We start from the raw sequence: 20,400 nt of genomic DNA on the forward strand, positions 1-20,400 counted from the left end.
CCTCCATTTATTCAAATAGACCACGTTTATAGCTTGTTATCCAGACGTGGTGGGGGTAGGTATTTTTTTTAGCACTTAGTTTTAATTGCGATGAGCCTGAATAAAATTACCCATTGAAAGCTAATGGAAATAGTTCTTTTAAAAGGCTTTTAGTTGCTAATGAGCGAACCGTTTGTTTATTTTGATGGTTTAGCTATAAATGGGGGTGAACAGAGGGTCAAGGAAGGTCTCTGAAATGAAGCAGCGTATTCAGATGACAGCATTCTCTGACAGAAGGTTGGGACTGCTTATTAATAATATTGACTGAGAACAAATCAAAGCCAGGTACCAAATACAGTGTTATTGCCCATCCGGTGTCACGTATTTAAAAGGGTTGGCGATAAAGGGCAGCCTTGTTGCACAGCGCAAACACAGAATAATGCTGTAAGGTATCTCTCCTTGTGCTCGCGTCCCTTATCAGGCTTCTGCAGACCTCCATCCGCAGACATGGTTTCATTGTTCTTGCTCACCAAGAGCGGTGCTTCTGAATGTAAATCATGTGTAGCCAGCCAATGGTTTGATAATGGGAGACACGTTCCTAAAGAATTTACACCAGCGGTTCATTGTGCGTCGTGATAAATTCTCCGCCCGAAAGCATATTTTATTCCCGAGGCTGTGTCCGTTGCAATCTGGTGTACAACAGCGTTATTTTTTTTTTTTTTTTTTTTGTGTTTGTTTTTAATTGTTATTGTTAAAACACGACAGTACAGCTAGAGGTCAGGGGAATTTCTTTTCTACTTCCTTTTAATTTCGTTTATTTTTTTTCCTGTTTTCTTTCCTCCAACGAACAGAAATATTTTATCAGCTCTCTGTTAATTACATTTAAAAAAATAATGAATTATATCACATTTGACGTCAGAAAGCTGCATGGAAATGTATTTAAATTTAAAGTCTGGGTCATTTGTACTTGCTTTTCTGTTGCTGAAAGAGAGTTTGTTTTTTTTGTTTGTTTTTTTAAATCACAGAACTGGAAAGTTGCCTCGTGCTGGTATTTAATACTGCAAATAGTAATAAAGAGACAGGGTTGTTGTCTGAAATTAGTGCAATTATTATGGCTCATTGCTACAGTGGAAACAGTTATGATGATTGATAATACCAGAAAAGAGGATGCTGTATTTCAAAAGCGATCCTTTCTTTAATTTCTTGTATCATTGATTATACAACAAGCATTGAGAAATCTAGCACTTGAATAGCTTTTCGTATTTGGTGGTATTTGGAGTGATATCTCTCTGTCTTGTATTCAGACCTCGCAATATAACGGCAGGCGAATTGCACTGTTCCAAAAGCGGCCGTGTAGCTGAGAAAGCCGGGGTCTTGTTCTGACCTTGTTGGTTGTTTTAAATGACCTTGTTGCTCACTGTACCTTTACAAAATGAGATTCTATGTCAGCTGTGGCACACTACTGGGGTCCTGCACTCACAGTGGCTGCACCCAGCCGAGGATGAGCCCTTGCTTGAACAAAACCTCACGTGATAACCTGTTTTACATTCACACACAGCAATGGGATTTTGAATTTCTGTGCATTAACCAAAACGTTAATCTTATTTATTTATTTATTTTACCAAATCTCGTTACCATGGTTGCCTGTGCTTTGTATAATTTTCTCAGTTTGCTAAACAATGTGTTTGCAATTATGATTGTTAGTATTTATTTTTTATTTTTTCCCGAAGGTGCACTGCAGTGAATCACAATGGTACGAATAACTAATAAAGCATAACACAGCAGCATGGTAGCGCATCCCAGAGTACATCGCTGCAGAACGAAGGCTCCCACAGCGTAGCTCGCACAGGGTAGTGCTGCGTGCGCAACTCTTAATTTACATAGTGCTTCATTGACCCTCAACACCCCTACCACGTGACCATAATACCCTACGAACCTTTAGGGTTAGGCTTTTGTTATGAAATAAACATTATCACATGATCTGGCTGTAGCCTATAATGATGACTTCAATTACGAGTTGCACACGCAGCACTACCCTGTATTATAACCTCTGTTTGTTCCCACAGAACCAAGCGGAGGCTCACTACAAAGGCCACAAGCACACGAGGAAACTCAAAGGCATAGAAGCACAGAAGCACAAGAAGCAGAGGAGTCCTGGGGCCGTGGTGTCAGCAGCGAGGAAGAGAGACAGGGGGAGGGACAGGGGGAGGGGGAGCGAGCCCCTCCCCGCCCTCACTGAGACCCTGCCAGCGCTCATGGATACCAGGATGCAGGAGAGCGAGAGTGGGTATTCACAAACCTGGCATATTTACTCCAGCCACAAAACAAAACTGGAAACAAGCAACCGAGTAATGCACCCTCACATTTTGGTTCTCTTTTTTGGAACAAATGACCAGGGTGTTGGTTTGGTGTCTTTAATTAACTAATGGCCTTGACCTTTCAGAAACCAAACTGCTTAATATAATTCACATTTTCTAACTTTCGTTTTTTTGAAAAATGAATGAATTAAAGACTGGAGGAGTAAGCGTTTTGAAACTAGATCCTACGTTATAATCAGATGTCAGAAGTCAACCAATCACAGTGAAGTATTTGCCAAAATTCCAGTACAGTACCTCATATCCTGTGTGTACAGATGTCATCCCGGGCATAGAACACCACACCTAATTCTACTGTTAAAAAAAACAAAACACACACACACACACCTGGTACCTTTTAAGAAAATATTACAGAAATTGCAGAACTAGAAAAGCAGGGAATTAAATAGAACATGCTAAAAGATGTTAAAACTTTAATGCTACTGGGGGGGAGTTTAGTCAGTCCTCAAGTTCACCCATTTCTTTCACATTGAGGAGGCAGCTGTAACTTCTAGATTAATGGCTTGGCCAGTGACTGCAGCCATTCAAGCCAAGAGAGATTGAAAGAGAAAAAAAAAAGCCATCAATGTATAGAAATGGCTTTGTTAGTTAACTGTGTGAGACGTATTGATCCGTGCCATGACTCGCTGGGTAATTTATTGCGGTTATCTTTCTCAGTTCCATTTCTGCTGGTTTCCCTCCAGACAAGCAGAGTCTTTGAGGATATAATCCCTCGAGGTGTTTTCAAGTGTTTTTTTTTCTCTCTTCAGTCTTTACGACTGGCGACAGCATAGAAGGCAATGCCGCAAAAGAGAAAAAACCCAATCAAGCTGCTTCATTCCAGTTGTCCTCGCCATGATAACCTCATAAAAGATACTGTTTGGGCACCTTCTTGACAGTGCAGATATTTCACGGAGCGGTTCTATACCTGCCCACAAGAGGCACTGCGACAGCCACGATTGATCACCAGTTCTGGAGGCGACTGATTTCATGGGAAAGAATTAATTGAAAAAGAAATGAAAGAGATAGGCCTGTCATTTCGTGTTTAGGCAGGAGACAGATAGCGCTTGGGGGAGCTCGCAATACCCAAGACTTTATTGGACAGTCCGCACTATAGCCAGAGGAAAGAGAAGCAGGAATATCTGACAAAACAGCAGCCGGGGTCCGGTTTGCCTGCTGCTTGGTGACAGATGAACTGATGTATCTGGGGGTGTCACTTTAATAATATCTGCTGCTCCTGAACACAAAACAAACAAACAGTGGATCCTGCCTGATAAATATACACTAAACCCAAGTACTATTAATTTATTGTCTAACTTTTGTTGCGTTGCATAATTTATTTTGCATTCCACGTTTTCAAAGAACAGCCATGAAGCCCATTTAGTTTTTGCAGTTATTTTAAAGGGAATAATCAGACCGCTGAGATTTGATTTTGTTATGCAGTACCTCCTATTTTTGTAGGGTTGTCATCTGCCCCCTTTTTAAGGAAGGTGTCGTCGGGAATTCAGTATATCTACCCAGGACATTAAATGCCGGCAACATAAATTGCAATAGACACGCAATATAAATTGGTTGTCAATACTATCGTAATAATATTATCAATGTTTACACTTTTATCAACACACCTTCCGTTCGGAGGTCCCGTTTTTTGTACCTTAGAGAAGTGGGTTAGGGTTAAGGAAGGGCAATTATATTGCAGTCTAGTGCATGTATTATTAAACCATCAACATGGCTTGTGAACTAACCAAATTAATGAATTATGATTATATTGTGCAACACAATGTAATACACACATACAGTAATTGATTGGAAATTGGGTACAAAATTACCCTACCTGAATATATTATAAAATAATAAGGTAATTGATGTATAAATATGTTCCAGTGACTGCAATGGTCTGAATAGTCTACTCCTCCCTTAACTATAAAAAAAAACCTTGTATACAATACAGAGAAAGCAATGGAATTGACTGCACTGCCACCCAAGCGCTTGCTGCTGTTGCTATTACAAAAGAAGAAGAAAAAAAGAAAAGTCTGTGAAGAAAAGTGTCTGTGAATAGCTTTCTCATCCAATTCCGTTTAATTTCAAATGCTGTAATGAAATGCATCCTCAAGCCCTGCAGAGAGGGAGAGGGGATAAGCTAGAGCTCGTTTTGTGTTTCAAATATAGACTGGGGAATAATCCTTAATAAACTTGCTTGTGTAAGTCATCTAATGTGAAGCTGAAATGCACCAGAGCAAGCAAGTCACAGTGTTGGACAGTGTAGCAATGCAATGTGATAATGCACAGAATTAATGCTGCATGAAATGAGTTCTGCTTGTCCTGCATTTCAATCATATTAAGCTAACAGCATGCAGCAGGTTTTGCATTCACAATGACAACCGACTGTACCAGCAATTGGACATTGGGAAACCAAACTGGGACTAGTTCACCACGGTCAATTTAGCATGCCTTGCATTAATCAAAAATGTACCTCCTTCGTCTTTCGCCAGATCTTGTTGCCAGGCGTGTCTGTGCTTCATAAGTCTCTCAATTCGCTATGCAAGTCTGCCATTATTTTTACCAAGGTGTACTGCAGTGACTATAACGTGTACAGATTTTAAATGATGCCGAAGCAAAATCAGTCATTTCTACAGCAAGCATTACATTGAACATCAACAAACTTGAAAACAAATGGGTCTTTTGTGCCACCACAATAAACAAACGCTAATCGTAGCTCTTCAGAGCAGTGGCATACATTTTAAGCAGTGCTAACATGAAGGGTTTAATTAACAGCTGATGTTGCTTACTCTCAATGCTATCCCGTTTTGGTTTGCTTGTGCCTCTTGCATTATTCATTCTGTTACTAACTGAACTCCTGCTAAAAGTGTTGTACCTCATTTAAACAGACACCACAGGAGTAAGCGAGATCTCCAAGTAAGCACAGATTTGAGATTCGGTCTCCATTTATAGGATACCTTTTTTTTATTTAAGAGGCCATATAATGAAGTACTATAGCAGTTACTTTAGCAGTAATTCCTTGGAAGTTTATAAATGCTACATTGCATACCCCTGCCCAAAAAAACCCCAACACTTTACATTAGTGAATTAGTGAAGAGCAATTATATTGTATTGAAGTCTGTGCTGGATAGGAGGGATGCAGAGATGTTGATGCATGCATTCATGTCCTATCGTCTTGATCACTGCAATTGCTTGTTTGTTGGTATAAACTTTAAAAAGGCTTCAGCTTGCCAGACTGCTTTCTCACACTTTCTCAGCATTGTGCTCCTTGTTTGTGGAACTCCATTCCGGTTGACATCAGGCAGGTTGAAACGTTGGGTTCTTTTAAGTCTAAATGAATGTGATTTTCTATAATCGGTTGTAGCTGCTGGAGTGTACTGTACACATGAGCTCTCTTGCTTTGTTTTTAACTTTGTACAACGCTCTGGGATGCCATGGGATAGCAGTCGATAATTCCTAGATAGTAAATTAGGTACGCTTGTCAGGTATGCTGGGACTCTTTCTTTGTGATATTTTCTGTGCATCAGAAGTGACCTGGGGGCTGCAACGTCTTCATTCAGTTATTTGAGGGATTGGCTGCGGTGCAGATTTTGAAATTTCATTTACATTTACATCGTATAAGAAACCCACGAGATCTGAGATCTCATTTAAAAGGATTATGTACTCGGGCAGCGGCGGTGGATGAAGAAGTTTCACACTTAAAACCAAAACCAAATTAAAAAATAAAAACGGGTAAAATAACATATATCAGGCATCACGCTTCAATCCAAATGAAGGCTTTTCTTCAGGTATAAGGAGCCTGAAATGTTTAAAAGAGACACTGTTGTGTCCTTCTTATCTCCCAGAAGCTGCCTGCCCAGGTGTTGATCTGCGGGATCCAATGCATGATCGGAGAACACCCCCAGGAACCTTCAGTTCTCCTGAGCTGTGTGGGGATTTGGAAGGAGAGTGCAAATTGGCCATTCAAAATTGAGAAGAATTACAGGGTTATAATAATTGGGCATTCTAAATTTAAAATAAAAAACAACTAAGGTACTTCCACCAGTAAACGAATCCAATATAATAAGTAGATCTATACACGTTTTCACTTCTGTGTAAGACAGCTGTTTAACTAGCTCTCCTGTCGGCAGTGTTTCTGTTAAATAAATAAACAGGCATTGCCACGCAGCTCCACCCAGCCTTATACCTGTGCTTGTTTGTTCCCAGGTCTACAAGCCTGCCAGGAGGAGAAGGTAGAGGAGAGCCAGGGCAGCTCGCAGATGCTGACGCCCGACTCTGAGGTCTCCTCCCTGGAGCTGCCTCGCAGCGTGTCCCCTCTAGTGTCCCCAGCCTCCGAGCTGTCGGAGAGCATTTCCGAGGGGAGCGTCACTTCCCCCATCGATCCTGGCTTCGAGGTGGGGGGCGCAGAGACCAAACCCGACGAGGACTCCCCCGCTGAGGCGGGGGATAAAGACCCCAAGAAGAGCAGACAGCACCTCCACTGCCCTGTCTGCAAAGTGACTGTCAATTCCACATTGCAGCTTGAGGCACACAACAGCGGTACGCATACCCAGCGAAGGACTCAATTAAAACACTACCCCGTTCAAAACTATATCGCCAAGCAGTCAAGACTGCCAGACTATAGTCATTTCATCACAAACACTGATGTATTTTTACAGGGGTACTGTTTTAAACATCTTGCACCAGCTCTTCTGCAGGGTGCACATGGAAGGGAAGACTTTTAACAGTTAACTATGGTATACCTTAGCAAAAGCATGGTAAAGTACAGGCAGGCTTGGTAAGTCACAGCGCAGGATAACAAAGCATGGTTAAAGATGCCATGGCATTATACAAGTATGGCAAACTGCTCAAACTGCCATGCTAAAAATACAGTATTTGACTTCAATTGAAAGTCCATGCTCTAAAGTTACTATATGGAGTTTTAATAAAGATTTTACTTGTAGGGGCCAAACATAAATCTATGCTGGAGGGGCAGGGCAGCCAGCTGCGGGGGAGGATTAAAGTGCTGTTGCCTCGATCAGCCTGCAAAACCAAGAGGATAGGCAACAAGGGCAGCGTGGGCATCCAGAACAAAGCCTTCCACTGCGAGGTGTGCGAGATCTACCTCAACTCAGACACTCAGCTCAAGCAGGTCAGTGCAGGGGGTAGGCAGTGTTGTGGGGTAGTGCACCAGCTGTAAACACTCCCGGAGATCTGGGTTCAAATCCAAATTGTATAAAGCTAAGACGTCTAAAAATGTGTTTTTCAAGATTTATATACAGTTGATTTCACATGGGGGTGTGGGGGGTCTATATGTTTGTGTTATGTGGTTATTATACAGCGGCGTAACTTTGGGGTCAAAAGTGGGAGGGGACAGTTTCTGTAGCTGGGGCAGATATTAGTACAATTAAAAAGAAACGTTTGTTTCATTCAGGTTGGCGCCTTTGTGGTCGTGAAATCCCTCTTTCGGAGGAAAGGAGGGGGTGTTTCACAACCCCTCGATGGCAATAAGGTCCCAGTGTGCGAATATAATGTTGAGACCATAGACATCGGAAATGGTATCACAGTGAAAAGAAAAATCGTAGAAATAGTTATTTACTACCAGGCTCTGCTTTCTCTTCTCCTCTTGAGATCGACCACAATGCACTGCGAGGCAGTTGATTTCGCTGGGTCCCAGTGGAGACTTATATACTGACTAGTGATTATATGAATACATTATTGAGAAATAAAAGTTTTAGTACTGCTGCAGTGTGAAGGGAGACATTTCTCCGTCATTGACATGCACCCCGTGTAAATTATGCCTGTGTTAGTACAGACGGGGGCTGCTTTAGGTTGGCCTGTATTAGGATTGCTTGATTAATGGGATAATTACCTTCTTATTTTCAGTGAGGCTATGGTGCAACTGAAGGGCAATCCAAACGCGTTGACATCATAGAGAGATAACCAGGGCTTTAATGCATGTACAAGCTGACACTTTGTTGTTCTTCTCCCAGCATATCTCTAATCCTCAGTTACAAATTTGTTTAGATAAGCTAATTAAGCAGGGTTTAAAAAAAAATAAAAAGGTAGTGGCAGGTTTATAACCACTGTTAATTACAAAGTTTAATTAACATGACAATTCCGCTAGCCGCACTGCCGATGATGAGAGTGCGGTACTGTCACGTAGCATCCCAGCGAAATGGCTTCTTTTTTTGCTGATGCGTACTCGTTCATTGATCCACAAGGCAATCTCAGATGCTGATAAGGGCTTTTTGCACCCATCACTCTGGTTCTGGGTTTATTTAATAGGAGACTATTGTTATCAGCCTTACCCTGTTAGTAATATCCATAATGTGTATTTGTAAAGAGACAGATCTAGGTTTATCATCAAAGTAAGCAGACTGCTAATCTCATCATGCATAGCACAGTCTTGTGAAAGGGCATTGCTTCGTGGGGAAAGTGTTATTGAGACTTTAAAGAGAAACTCGACACGGGTATGAAATGTATCATTCCTGTTTTAGATCTGGAGATGAAAGGCTTGAAAGGGAACATAAATAAAAAAAGAAATTCTAACCAAGGTCTGATTTAAAATATCGCCTGTGCTTCACAGACCTAATGCGTGAGCAAAGAACTCCAGACTCTGTTTGATTAAACCTTTAAGAGACTGTTTCATGGTTCCTGTGCCTATATGTGGATTTTTAACAGGCACTCTGTGAACTCTTTGTTAAATAAAGATTTGCCGTATTTTCACAAAGTGGCATTTTTGTTTCTCAGCCATTTATCATACCCGTGACCCATAAGCATTATATTGGAGTTCCGGGTGAGTAACACCTGGGGTCACTGCATTGACCTTTGCACTCCCCCGTGAGGAATACCTTCCCTCATTGCACTTCACCGCCCCCTGCTGGTCTGGATGCCAAGGAGTCATTATTTTTTTATTATTATTATTATTATTATTATTATTATTATTATTATTATTTATTTATTTGGCAGACTCCTTTATCCAAGGCGACTTACAGGTATTACAGGGCATTAAAGGGTTACAGTGCAAGCTTCATATTTAAATACAGTGTAGTTTACAGTAAGTGCAAATAATGCTTCTAAAATACAATATGAACTAGGATGCAACAAGTTAGGATTACAACAAGTTATATCTAGAATGATATAGTAGTTCAATAGGATGGTGCATTGGCTGAGTGTCCAGTAACGTGGTGCTGAGGTCAGGCAAGTCCAGTGCAGAGCAGGAGGGGCAGCTCAAGAGATCTACAAGTGCAGCCTAAGGAGGGAGTATAAATAAGCCAGTGAGAGGGAATGATGTGAAAATGGTCTCGTATTTGTATGGTGGATAGCTGTATATATTAAATAAAGTTTCCTAATCTTTCCCCAGCACATGAATAGCAGGAGGCACAAGGACAGGCTGGCTGGCAACCCCCCCAAGCCCAAATACAGCCCTTACAGCAAGAGCCAGCCGAACTCAGTCTTAGCGGTGAGTGTGTCACGCTGTCTGGGGCTGGCGCCTGATCGTGGAAAAACCGAGGCATTTAACAGTAGACGGGATGAAATCAATAGAAATATGATTTCTTATTGAATTTCCTATACCAACAGCCTCATCCCAGCCCCTATTATTAGAAGCATGGCCAGTGGTCTAGTCCTGTTTAGTGATTTTCTTAAACAAGAATTGCTATAAGAATTAAACATTTTATTTTGATACTGAACTTCTAGTAACACGTGCAATAGGTAATGCATGTATCTAATTTCTACTAGTATTTCTACTTCATTGACATCTGTGTGTGTGTGTGTGTGTGTGTGTGTGTGTGCGCATGTGTCAGTGGCTTCGTTTGTGTTTGGGTCCACAGTCGTAGTCGCTGCTCTGTTTGTTGCTGTCGTCTTCGTCAGCATTTTCGCTCTTCTTAAAGAAGCAGTTCGTAACAGAAAAAGTCCCTAATGCTCTTTTCATTGCATCAAGAGGACTGCTGACTGAATCACACAGTTGTGAGATGCGAGTCATGTGACTTAGCTTGCCATCTATGAGAGTTCCGGCTGGACTACACCACTAGTCATGGGGGGTCTGAGGGTACGTTAGGGGCCCTGTATGAGGCCATACATGCAGTAGATCATGTTTATGGAGCTTATCGATTTTGTAAGGTGTTGAATTCTCTGTCTGCACCTCAGAATGTGAGATGGGGCAGCTACGCCGGTGGGGCGGTGTCTGCGATGAAGAAGGTCTTCGGTCACTGCAATCTGACCTCACTGTCTTCTCAGGTCTGTAGCTTTACACTTCGTGTTTACGCTTCGTGTTTACACCCTGTCTGATTGCTGTTCTGTTTGGTTCTGTAATCAGATTCGTTTTGGTGGGGGTGGGGGACATGTTAAAAGATCACACAGTGTTACCCCTTTGTTACCTTGCAAAGATTTGATCATTTTCAGCAGCAGCCCCCTAAACCCTGTGTTTCTTAGCCGTCCCTTTTTTTTATTTGATTTCCTCATTCCAGAAAGCTGCATGTGACTTTGACCTTTCACCTCTGCTGGCTCCAGTGTACTGTACAGCTGTGGCCAAAAGTTTTGAATCACCTAGAATTTTAGGATTGGGACATAATTAAAATATAAATATATATATATATATATATATATATATATATATATATATATATATATATATATATATATATATATATATATGAACATAATTTAGATTTTTTGATTCAACATCATGTAATCAAAAGAAAATAAAAAGCGATATCACAAAAGTCTGCCGGAAACCATACTAGTAGTACAGTAGTTCATGTTAGATTTCGAAACGTCATTTTTTGTCAGTTTTTCGTTAGGTATATGGAAAACTAAAAAAGCGCTACGTAATTCAATATGTTCACGTAACATTATTCAGCAGGTTTCATTCGACTTTATGAAGCAAAATGGGTTAATTCTATAGGGGGATGCAAAACAGGCCAGAGCTGTACAGTTTAAAGAACAGTTGCAGCCAGCTATGCATTCTGCCTACCCTGACACCAAGACAATGGGCAGTTAGAGGGCATCACACTGCATTTGTAGCTGTTTACTATTTTGAAAGGAAGTTCATCTTTTAGTATCATTTGCACTAAGAGAGCAATGTGAACATGATAGTGCGGTTAGTTGACACAATCAGAAGTGACATCCACACAAACAGTGGTTATGTGTAACCAACTGGTGTCACGCTGGTCCAGGTTATAAATGTTAACAAATAAATCCAAACTGGGTGACTGCTCACGTTGCACAAGTAAGATTAATTACTGCATTGTGGGGATCCTCTGATTTTTGATTTCATTGGGATTTAAGCTGATGGCATAGCGCCGCCCTGCTGGCTGAATACTGTAATGGGGAATTTCAATCAATCTTTCTCTTAAAGGGAAAGTCAACCCCGAATTTTCTAGACATCTCTGCTGTGGACCCGCTTGCATCTGTGGATCGGGTCTGGTACCAGCTGCTCAAGCTGTCCAGTCTGGGGTGCACCAGCGGTCCACTGGACCCTCTCCACGTAAGTGGAAACCGAACCGGAACAAACTGTGAACTGGTTATGAATGTCTGAGTGACAGCTGCCCCTCCCCTCTGATCTGCACAGCGCTGTGGACAGGGGGGAGGCAGGGATCTAATGCCAGACATTACTTTCACAGTCACATGGACCTCAGCCCGAAGCTGCTTGACCCAAAGGGATGCTGAAAATCAGACATTCCCAAAAAGATAGTCATATATATATATACTGTATATAAACAGTATATATAAACATGTTAATGGTTCCTATTATTATTATTATTATTATTATTATTATTATTATTATTATTATTATTATTATTCATTTTCCAGATTTGCAGAATAGTTTGAAATGTGAGAGAAAAAAAATAGGCAAATAAAAAACAAACAACTGGATCAACCACATTGTGCTTTATGAAATTTAAATCTGCACCAGATTGTTTATTATTAATAATAATAATAATAATAATAATAATAATAATAATAATAATAATAATAATAATAATAATAATGTTATCCCAATTACAAAGTACTAGGAGCGCTTTCGTATCAGACAAATAAATACATGAATGCATGCTAGCTGCATGCTGGAACAATTGCAAAACCTGCTCCTCACCGTTTCTGTTTCCCTTCCAGACTAAACTGGCCCTGCAGAAGCAGCTCTGCAAGACGCTGGCAACCAGCTTCCTGCCCAACCCGCTGAGCCCTGCAGCCCTGTGCACCATGGCAGCCAACCCCCTGGCATTGCGACACCCAGCCGGCACTGCCACCCTCATCCAGAACCCCCTCCTCGGACCAGCCTTATTCCGACCCGCTCCCGGGCCCCTGCGAGCCGCCCACACGCCTATCATGTTCGCCCCCTATTAGACCCCGCCCTCCCTGGGGCAGGGGCACTGTGATCACGGACATACCTCACTGTACCAGGGAGACAACAGGAACTATGCAGCGCTAGCTAAGAACAAGGAACAAGAAATTGGATATGTTTGGATAATGATTGCACAGGCTCTAAGACTCCTATTGCACACAGCAATTTCGGGTTGATTTGTAACTGTCTGGCATTGCAACCTCATATGGGGATAGATAAAAAAAATTTAAAAAAAACTCTCTTCTAGTCTTTATCCGGAGACATGGAAGACGCAAATGCACGATGAGCTTGTATGAGGATGCCATTCACCCCCGTATATTCAGATTAGAAAATGGTTGAGATGTATGTTTAAATCAAGATCTTAAGCTTTATTAGATAAAGCAGAGAGCAGTAAGTCCATAGTAAAACCTGGAGGAGCTCAGACCGCTATGCAATGGGAGTCTTAGTTCCTCACCTGGAAATGCACACAAACATGGGCTGTTCTGCAATAAGGAGAAACCAGTTTTAGTGTTAGTGTTCTCCCCAAATATTTGTTCCCCCCTAGGAATGAATATTCATTTCCCCCTAGGAACCAATATTCAGCAATATTGGTTCTCCTTCCAAATATGTGTAACCCCTTATTTTTTTATAACAAAGTCATCTTTCTTTGCATACAAGTCTATACCCATGCACTTTCAACAAAAACCTTAATTTGAAGTCAACGTTCCCTAACCCTAACCCTAACCCTGTACCATCCAGCCCCTCTGACAGGTCCAGTCTCACCTACAATAATACATGAGAACAGCCTGCAAACACATTGTTCACATCACTAGGATGAGCTTGTAACTTTGTCCTTTTTTGCACTTTTTTTTTTTTTTTAATGAAAAACAAACAACAACTGTGTGGATTGTTACAATGTTGTTCTGGAAACGGCAAACCTGTCAAAACAAAAGAAAAACAGCCTTCATTAATTTTGGGGCCTAGTAGGCCCACAAAACAAAAAGCCTGCTTCCTGCAGTGGGTCTGAAGCCTTTTTAGGACTGTGGATGTTTTGGGTTTTTTTTGTCTGAGGTGGCGACCCTGGATACATGAGAAGCACAGTGACACAGGCTAAAATATCAATGTTTAGATCACCCATGATTTTAAGTAAAAGGACTTGGTAACCTTTATAACCTAAGAGGTAGATAATGCTGTCCTATCTATATTTCAATGCTGCCTGCTATTAACAAACAATTTCAGTGCTTAGATCAGCATAGAAGAGCTCCTCTGGGATGATTTTTAAAAAAAGACGGACATTTAATTTTGAAGTCACTTAAAGCATCAAAGTCAATAAGCTTTTAAGAATTCCAGCCAAACACACACTTGCCAACATTTGGAAACTGTTCAGCGGGACGCTTGTCTCCGGGGGGGGGGGGGTCATACACATCATACACATGGGAGGAGTCATACGCAAAAACACTCATTATCATTTAATAGACGTATCCCCCCCCCCCAACTCAACACGACACGACCATCATGACAGTAAAAATAGACATGATGAAGCGTTCTTACCTTTGTATAAGTTAGTGATCAGCAGATGTGTCAGCCGCACGAAGAGCACAGCGTGTGGTTTTCACTAACTCTACTGTGCAGATTAATTTGTTTTTTTTTCTATGGGTAAATATCAGGACTTTCTTCCTATGCATCGGGACGCGGGACATTTGCTAGGAAGTTGGGACAGTCCCGACCATATATTATTATTATTATTATTATTTATTTCTTAGCAGACGCCCTTATCCAGGGCGACTTACAATCGTAAGCAAATACATTTCAAGTATCACAGTACAAGTAATAATACAATTAAGAGATAAATACAATGACTTTGGTTCAAGCAAGTACAAGTGTGACAAAATACAATTCAATAATACAGCAATCTCTGCATATAGGGACTGTTCGCATGTATGCAAACACCAATGCCTGCAAATTATGAAGTGAGGTAAAATGAATTTGGAAAAAAAAAATGCTTAGGTCATGATATCTCAGTACGGGACTCGTTTCTCTGTAGAAGTTTCCATTTGAGTCGGTCTGTGTTGTTTCTGTAGCAACTTTGCATGCATAGCTGCCAAAACAGTCTGTGTTTATTGCCATGCAAGCTGTTGTTATATTTGTAACATTAATTTAATTATACTACATTAACGTGTATAATTATAGATAAGATATTTTAGTTCATATTTCAAAAGCTAGTCATACCAGACTCGACTCTTTGTATCTAAATAACTAGAACAATAATCGGTTTTAGTTTTAAGATTACATAATTAAGTGTTTGCTTTGCCTTGTGCCAAAAAAAAAAAGTGTTGCTTATGAAGTAGCAATAGATGCAATTTATTTAACTAAACTAGCAAAAATGACACCAGTAACAAAACTTTGGTTAAAATTGACGTCATCCAACTCATCTTCTTGAATAATTTCCACTTTTTTTTGTGGTCTGTGGAAAACTTTCTGTATTTGAGAAAGGTTTTGGACTTCACATGCCTCAGTTTGAAAGCTTAGGCAGTACAAGTTAATCACAGATAGCACAGCACAATACTTAAAAAGCTGTATTTGTGATTTTTGTATTGCACACAGTGCCACCAGGTGGCCAAATACTGTTACTACAGAGAGGAAAGAAAACAGAAAGTTCTGTACAGCTTAAGGTGAGGGGAGGAGGGGGGGGGGAGTTGCAGCAAACTCAGGTCTACAGCAAACAAGTTTGAGTTAAAAATAGAAAATTATCAAATGCATCCCAACCTTTCATTACTTTTTTTTTTTTTGTACTAAACACTGTGAGTACCACCCTGGTTCATAGATCATAGCTCATTGTTTGCGCATCCAGTTGTAAATACATATTTGCAGTTATTACGTGACACTTGTGTATTATCTAAAAATAAATAAAGATTTTTTTTTTTAGGGACATGGCCAGTATTTCATTGTATTCCAGCTGTAATGGTGACTGTACATTTATCCCCCTGTCCGATGTACTATAATAACTGTTAGCAAAAGAGAAGAAAATATTTTGATAAGAGATTGCTCGTTGCTGTATTGTATTACTGCTGTGAAACGAGGAGGGAGAGAAGGAGGAGGACAAAATAAATCAGTTACAGCTTCCACGTCACCAGTGTCACGTTCTGCTTTATTGGGATTTAAGGGAAGACTAATGGAGGCTGCCATCCCCATATCACGATGTCATACTTCATAACCAAACTGTGTTTTACCTACTTTAAACCTGTAGAATAGTTTGTATCCTTGCATTAGCTTTGAAATAGAGCTCTGTATTAGACCCCAGGAGCTATGAAAAAATGATAATTTTCTATTAATATCACAAGCATGTCAATAGAATAAATTGGCCCAAGGGGCACATATTAATACACACTACATAATATAGTCAGCCATTGCAGGTCACACCTCAATTAACCCTCACCCTAGGGGATAGCTGTGGGCTAAGTAATGATTAGGGCTGCCCTAACCAATTCAGTCTTTCACACAATATGAAAAGCTACACCTGTGCTATTTTTACATTCACAAGACATGTTAAGAGAATGCATACCTTAATCAAACGTAAAGGACCCAAATCTCAATGGGGACCCACTGCAAATCATTAGATATCCATTATCCATCCATCATTCATTCATACATCATTCATTCAATCATCATCATCATCATCATCAATCATGATGATGATGACGATGATTATTGATGATGATTGATGATGGATGGATGGATGAAGATGATGATGATGAAGATGGCGGTAAAAAAAGAAAACTTGCTGTAAGAGATCAGCTGATCAGCTATGCCTTCTAAACAGCTACTTTAAATGACGTTAATGTGCACACTCCGTCATAAGACAGAGGGTTGTAGTACTAACACGAATAAAAAATCAAATAGACATGCTGTCAGTGTCTTCACTTGTGAAGCAAAAGCAATCACTAGATACCTCATCACCTAGATAAAAAATCACAGTGCATTCAAATATTTACTATTCACAACTTCACAGTCTACAAACAAGCTCTCGGTTTCTTTTATTCATTCTTAGCATGAGCGCTCTCCCTCTCCCTCTCCCTCTCCCTCTCCCTCTCCCAGTCCACACACACACACATACACAAGCTTATAAACCCTGTAATCACACTTGAAAAACCTCATCGAGATTGATAGGCCTGCTATTGCGTTAAATAAAGTCCCTCTAGAGGTCTATTGATTTTTAAACTCCTACTGATGTGCGTTTTTTTTTTTTTGGAAGAAATAAAACCCACAGGAAAAAATCAAATGCTGTACAGCTGTTTTGTTGAACGCTGTATGGCGGGGTAAGCGATTGTCAACTAAAAAAAAAAAACACACACACAAATTGATACGTAACTATTTCAGATCTTAAGATTTTCAGATCTTAAGTATTTTCTCCACACAGAATTATTATAATTCTGTTTGTTTTATTGCATTATGGCCTAACCTTCAACCAAAGACAATCGTCTTGCAGTCTTTTCAACTCCATTTGAAGCCCTAAATGGGATAATTTGCCTCTAAATCAAAAGAGATATTGTGGAGCTCACTGAGCCATATCAGTTGCTGTAGATTACATTCAGTACAGTCAGGAAACTCATGCCCTAGGGCAGCGTTTCTCAACCCTGGTCCTGGGGACCCCCTGTGTCTGCTGGTTTTAATTCCAACTGAGCTCTCAGTTACTTAACTAGACCCTTAATTGAACTGATCATTTGCTTAATTAGACCATTAAATTGTTTTCCGCTCTTAAACAGTTGCAGATTTCAAGTTAGCTGTAACATTTTATATGTAACTTGAACTCTCCAACTGTTTAAGAGCTGAAAACAATTTTTAAAAAATGTCTAATTAAGCAAATTAGCAGTTCAATTATTATTATTATTATTATTATTATTATTATTATTATTATTATTATTTATTTATTTATTTATTTATTTATTTATTTATTTCTTAGCAGACGCCCTTATCCAGGGCGACTTACAATTGTTACAAGACATCAAATTATTTTTACATACAATTACATTATTTATGGGTAAGTTGCACGGTTAGTGTTATCAAAAAAAAAATACTGGAAACTAAATTGATTAAAAAAAAAAAAAAAAGAAAGTTTGCTCAACAAAACAAAAACCAAAAAAACATTTGCCATAAAAAAATAATCCATCTATATTTCTGTGTGATGCTTACAGTAAATCAGACCCCCTCACTTTTAAAATCCACTGGAAGCCTTAATCGCATGAATCAGAGAAAGCACTGAAAGATATACTGCCGGGGTGAAATAAAAGATCTTTAATATATAACAATACCTTTTATGTGGGTACAGCTGTGCCAATGAAAAGTCCCATTCCTTTTTCATTTCGGTAACAAAAAAAAAACTGATAGAGACATTTTGAGGTCATTTGAAATCAAGTTCGGAAAGGCTACATTACATAGGAAGACATGGTTTGATACATTTAAACCGTTCAATTGTACTCAAAAATATTATGTATTTCCAATGGGTTTTCCGGGGGGGGGGGGGAGGGGGGGTATTACTGGTAATCGTTTGTAAAAATGTACAACCCCAGAAATAACGCATATTATAATAACGCATATTATAGGGGGGCAACGGTGCCTTAGAACATTTTTCCATAGTTTAGACATCAGTGAACTTAATTGAGACTTGTTTTATAGCTCATAAGGAAGCACCTACCAACAGAGAGCCTACTATCAACCCTCTCTATCAAAGGCCAAGGAACAGGAAGATGCAGCTTGTATAAAGGTGGATTGTGTGTCCATGCCCTGCACCTAGATACTGTAAAGATGTCAGTCTGTCTCAAGGGTGCCCAACGTATGTTAAAACCCACCAAGATCTGTCTTTTTAAGACGTGTCAGAAGTCTTGCATTTCTCCTCAATTGCTGTCTTCATGGCTTGATTGCTCTGTTATGAAAGGTCATCGAAAAACAGGAAATGGACTCCTGCCCCAGTCTCTCAGTTAGCTGACAAAACATACCGTACTAACACAACTCAAAAGTGAATGTGATCCCTCTATTCAGTGGAATAAGGTGTGTTACCGCATTTTAAACCATGCTTTACTGCCCAGTAAAATCAACCAGCTGCTATCCTCGGAGTTTAATGTATTCCCTCTGCGTCTGCTGAATTTCCCTTGTATCAAGGGACTGCAGATACTAAACAAATAATTATGGCGGACTGGGTATTCCCGGCATCAATCCACATACAAGGTATTTGAGGGCATTAAAATTCCAATACTGCTTTCCGAACATATTATGTATGCAGTGAACCTCTGACAGCTTCGCACGGTAGCTGCACATCAGTCAGCCCTTTGCTTTGTCAAAAGGGGGCACTAAATCCTGGATCACCAAAAGTCAGCCCACCTTCGTAAGTGTGTCTGGCTTATCCGCTCGCCAAAAAAGGCACACGCAGGCATGGTCTGTCAGCCTTCTTTTTGTCTTTCATTATTTTATTTTACAATTCTTTGACCAGGTCTAGCCTGTTTTAAGATGTTGCATATCAAACCTGCACTAAAAGATCTTCAGTGCCAATCCATTCGTGCGACTATACTCAGGGACCTAATTAAGACAACTGCTGCAAAAAAAACCCCAAAAAAACACACATGGGTAGAATGGTACCACAGTACAATAGAAAAACTGCACTGTGTATAAATACTAGGTATGAAAACACAGTGGAACATGTATAATAAACATAATGCAGTAAGTATTAATGTAGGCAATGGTATGAATTTCAATGCGTTTCTTTTGCCAGTGGAACGTGTGCACTGTTCAAACGTGGCACTCATTTCATTTTGAACCAGTAAATGAATGTGAGCCTCCTGTGGTAAACCATTTTTCACCAAGGGGATGTTTTTTGAGGAGAAAATGTAATACAGAACATTGAAGATCACAGGGACTCAAATTCTGATCCGACAGTTACGGTAGATTACCACCTTCACCTAATAGCATTAACTGGTGTCAAAGGGCCTCATTATGGGACAAAAGTGTGTTTTTTTGTATCAAAGTCAATTAAAGGGCACAACTTAGTTATATACTGCCCTCTGGAGGGCACTGAAGGTAACACTTTTATCTGCCCTTTAACTGAAATGCACACTAACTAACTTGAGCTATCCAGGCTGTTTTCTGTGTAATGAAAACAGGTTTACATTTCATTAGGAAACTGTTGACATTTATTCAATACGAAACCTATACAAATAGGTAGTGCCCAGCAGTGTGGTGTAGTGGTTAGGGCTCTGGACTCTTGACCGGAGTGGTTGTGGGTTCAATCCCAGATGGGGGACACTGCTGCTGTACCCTTGAGCAATGTACCTTACCTAGATTGTTCCAATAAAAACCCAACTGTATAAATGGGTAATTGTATGTAAAAATAATGTGATATCTTGTAACAATTGTAAGTCGCCTTGGATAAGGGCATCTGCTAAGAATATAATAATTTTTTCCGTACTGTAAAAAGTTGTTACCTTGTAAGTCCATGTAGTCAGTGGTTATAAATTCAATTTTTAACGTCTATTTTGCTTCCAGAGCAACACGTGAGATTGATGTCGTGTACATTATAACCTCCTTCTGCTGCAAGGAGCGTGGCAAATCAGTAAAACACCCATCTTTCAGCTTTTTATTATTATTATTATTATTATTATTATTATTATTATTATTATTATTATTTCATAACAATGTTGTATTTTTTCTGCAAATTGTCACAAGATACATTAAAGGAGTAGCCTGATCATTTTGCTCTGGGGGAAGAAAACA

At 39.9% G+C, this 20,400-nt stretch overlaps 1 protein-coding gene across 3 annotated transcripts in view; it reads left to right on the top strand.

The window, feature by feature from the left end:
- LOC117434714 (zinc finger protein 385D-like) overlaps positions 1 to 15,769 on the top strand; it is an 82,230-nt gene extending 66,461 nt beyond the window's left edge. For 2 of the 3 annotated variants that reach the window (XM_034057337.3, XM_034057340.3), the window contains 7 exons: positions 2,046 to 2,262; positions 6,540 to 6,872; positions 7,277 to 7,464; positions 9,679 to 9,777; positions 10,464 to 10,553; positions 11,674 to 11,802; positions 12,432 to 15,769. In XM_034057337.3, the coding sequence (XP_033913228.3) occupies positions 2,046 to 2,262; positions 6,540 to 6,872; positions 7,277 to 7,464; positions 9,679 to 9,777; positions 10,464 to 10,553; positions 11,674 to 11,802; positions 12,432 to 12,662 (1,287 nt within the window). In that variant the 3' untranslated portion in view covers positions 12,663 to 15,769. The remainder of the gene's footprint in view (positions 1 to 2,045; positions 2,263 to 6,539; positions 6,873 to 7,276; positions 7,465 to 9,678; positions 9,778 to 10,463; positions 10,554 to 11,673; positions 11,803 to 12,431) is intronic. The other variant, XM_034057338.3, reaches the window with a different exon arrangement.
- The last annotated feature ends 4,631 nt before the right edge of the window (positions 15,770 to 20,400 follow it).

Source organism: Acipenser ruthenus, chromosome 28, assembly GCF_902713425.1.
Source record: "Acipenser ruthenus chromosome 28, fAciRut3.2 maternal haplotype, whole genome shotgun sequence".
Classification (NCBI taxonomy): domain Eukaryota; kingdom Metazoa; phylum Chordata; class Actinopteri; order Acipenseriformes; family Acipenseridae; genus Acipenser; species Acipenser ruthenus.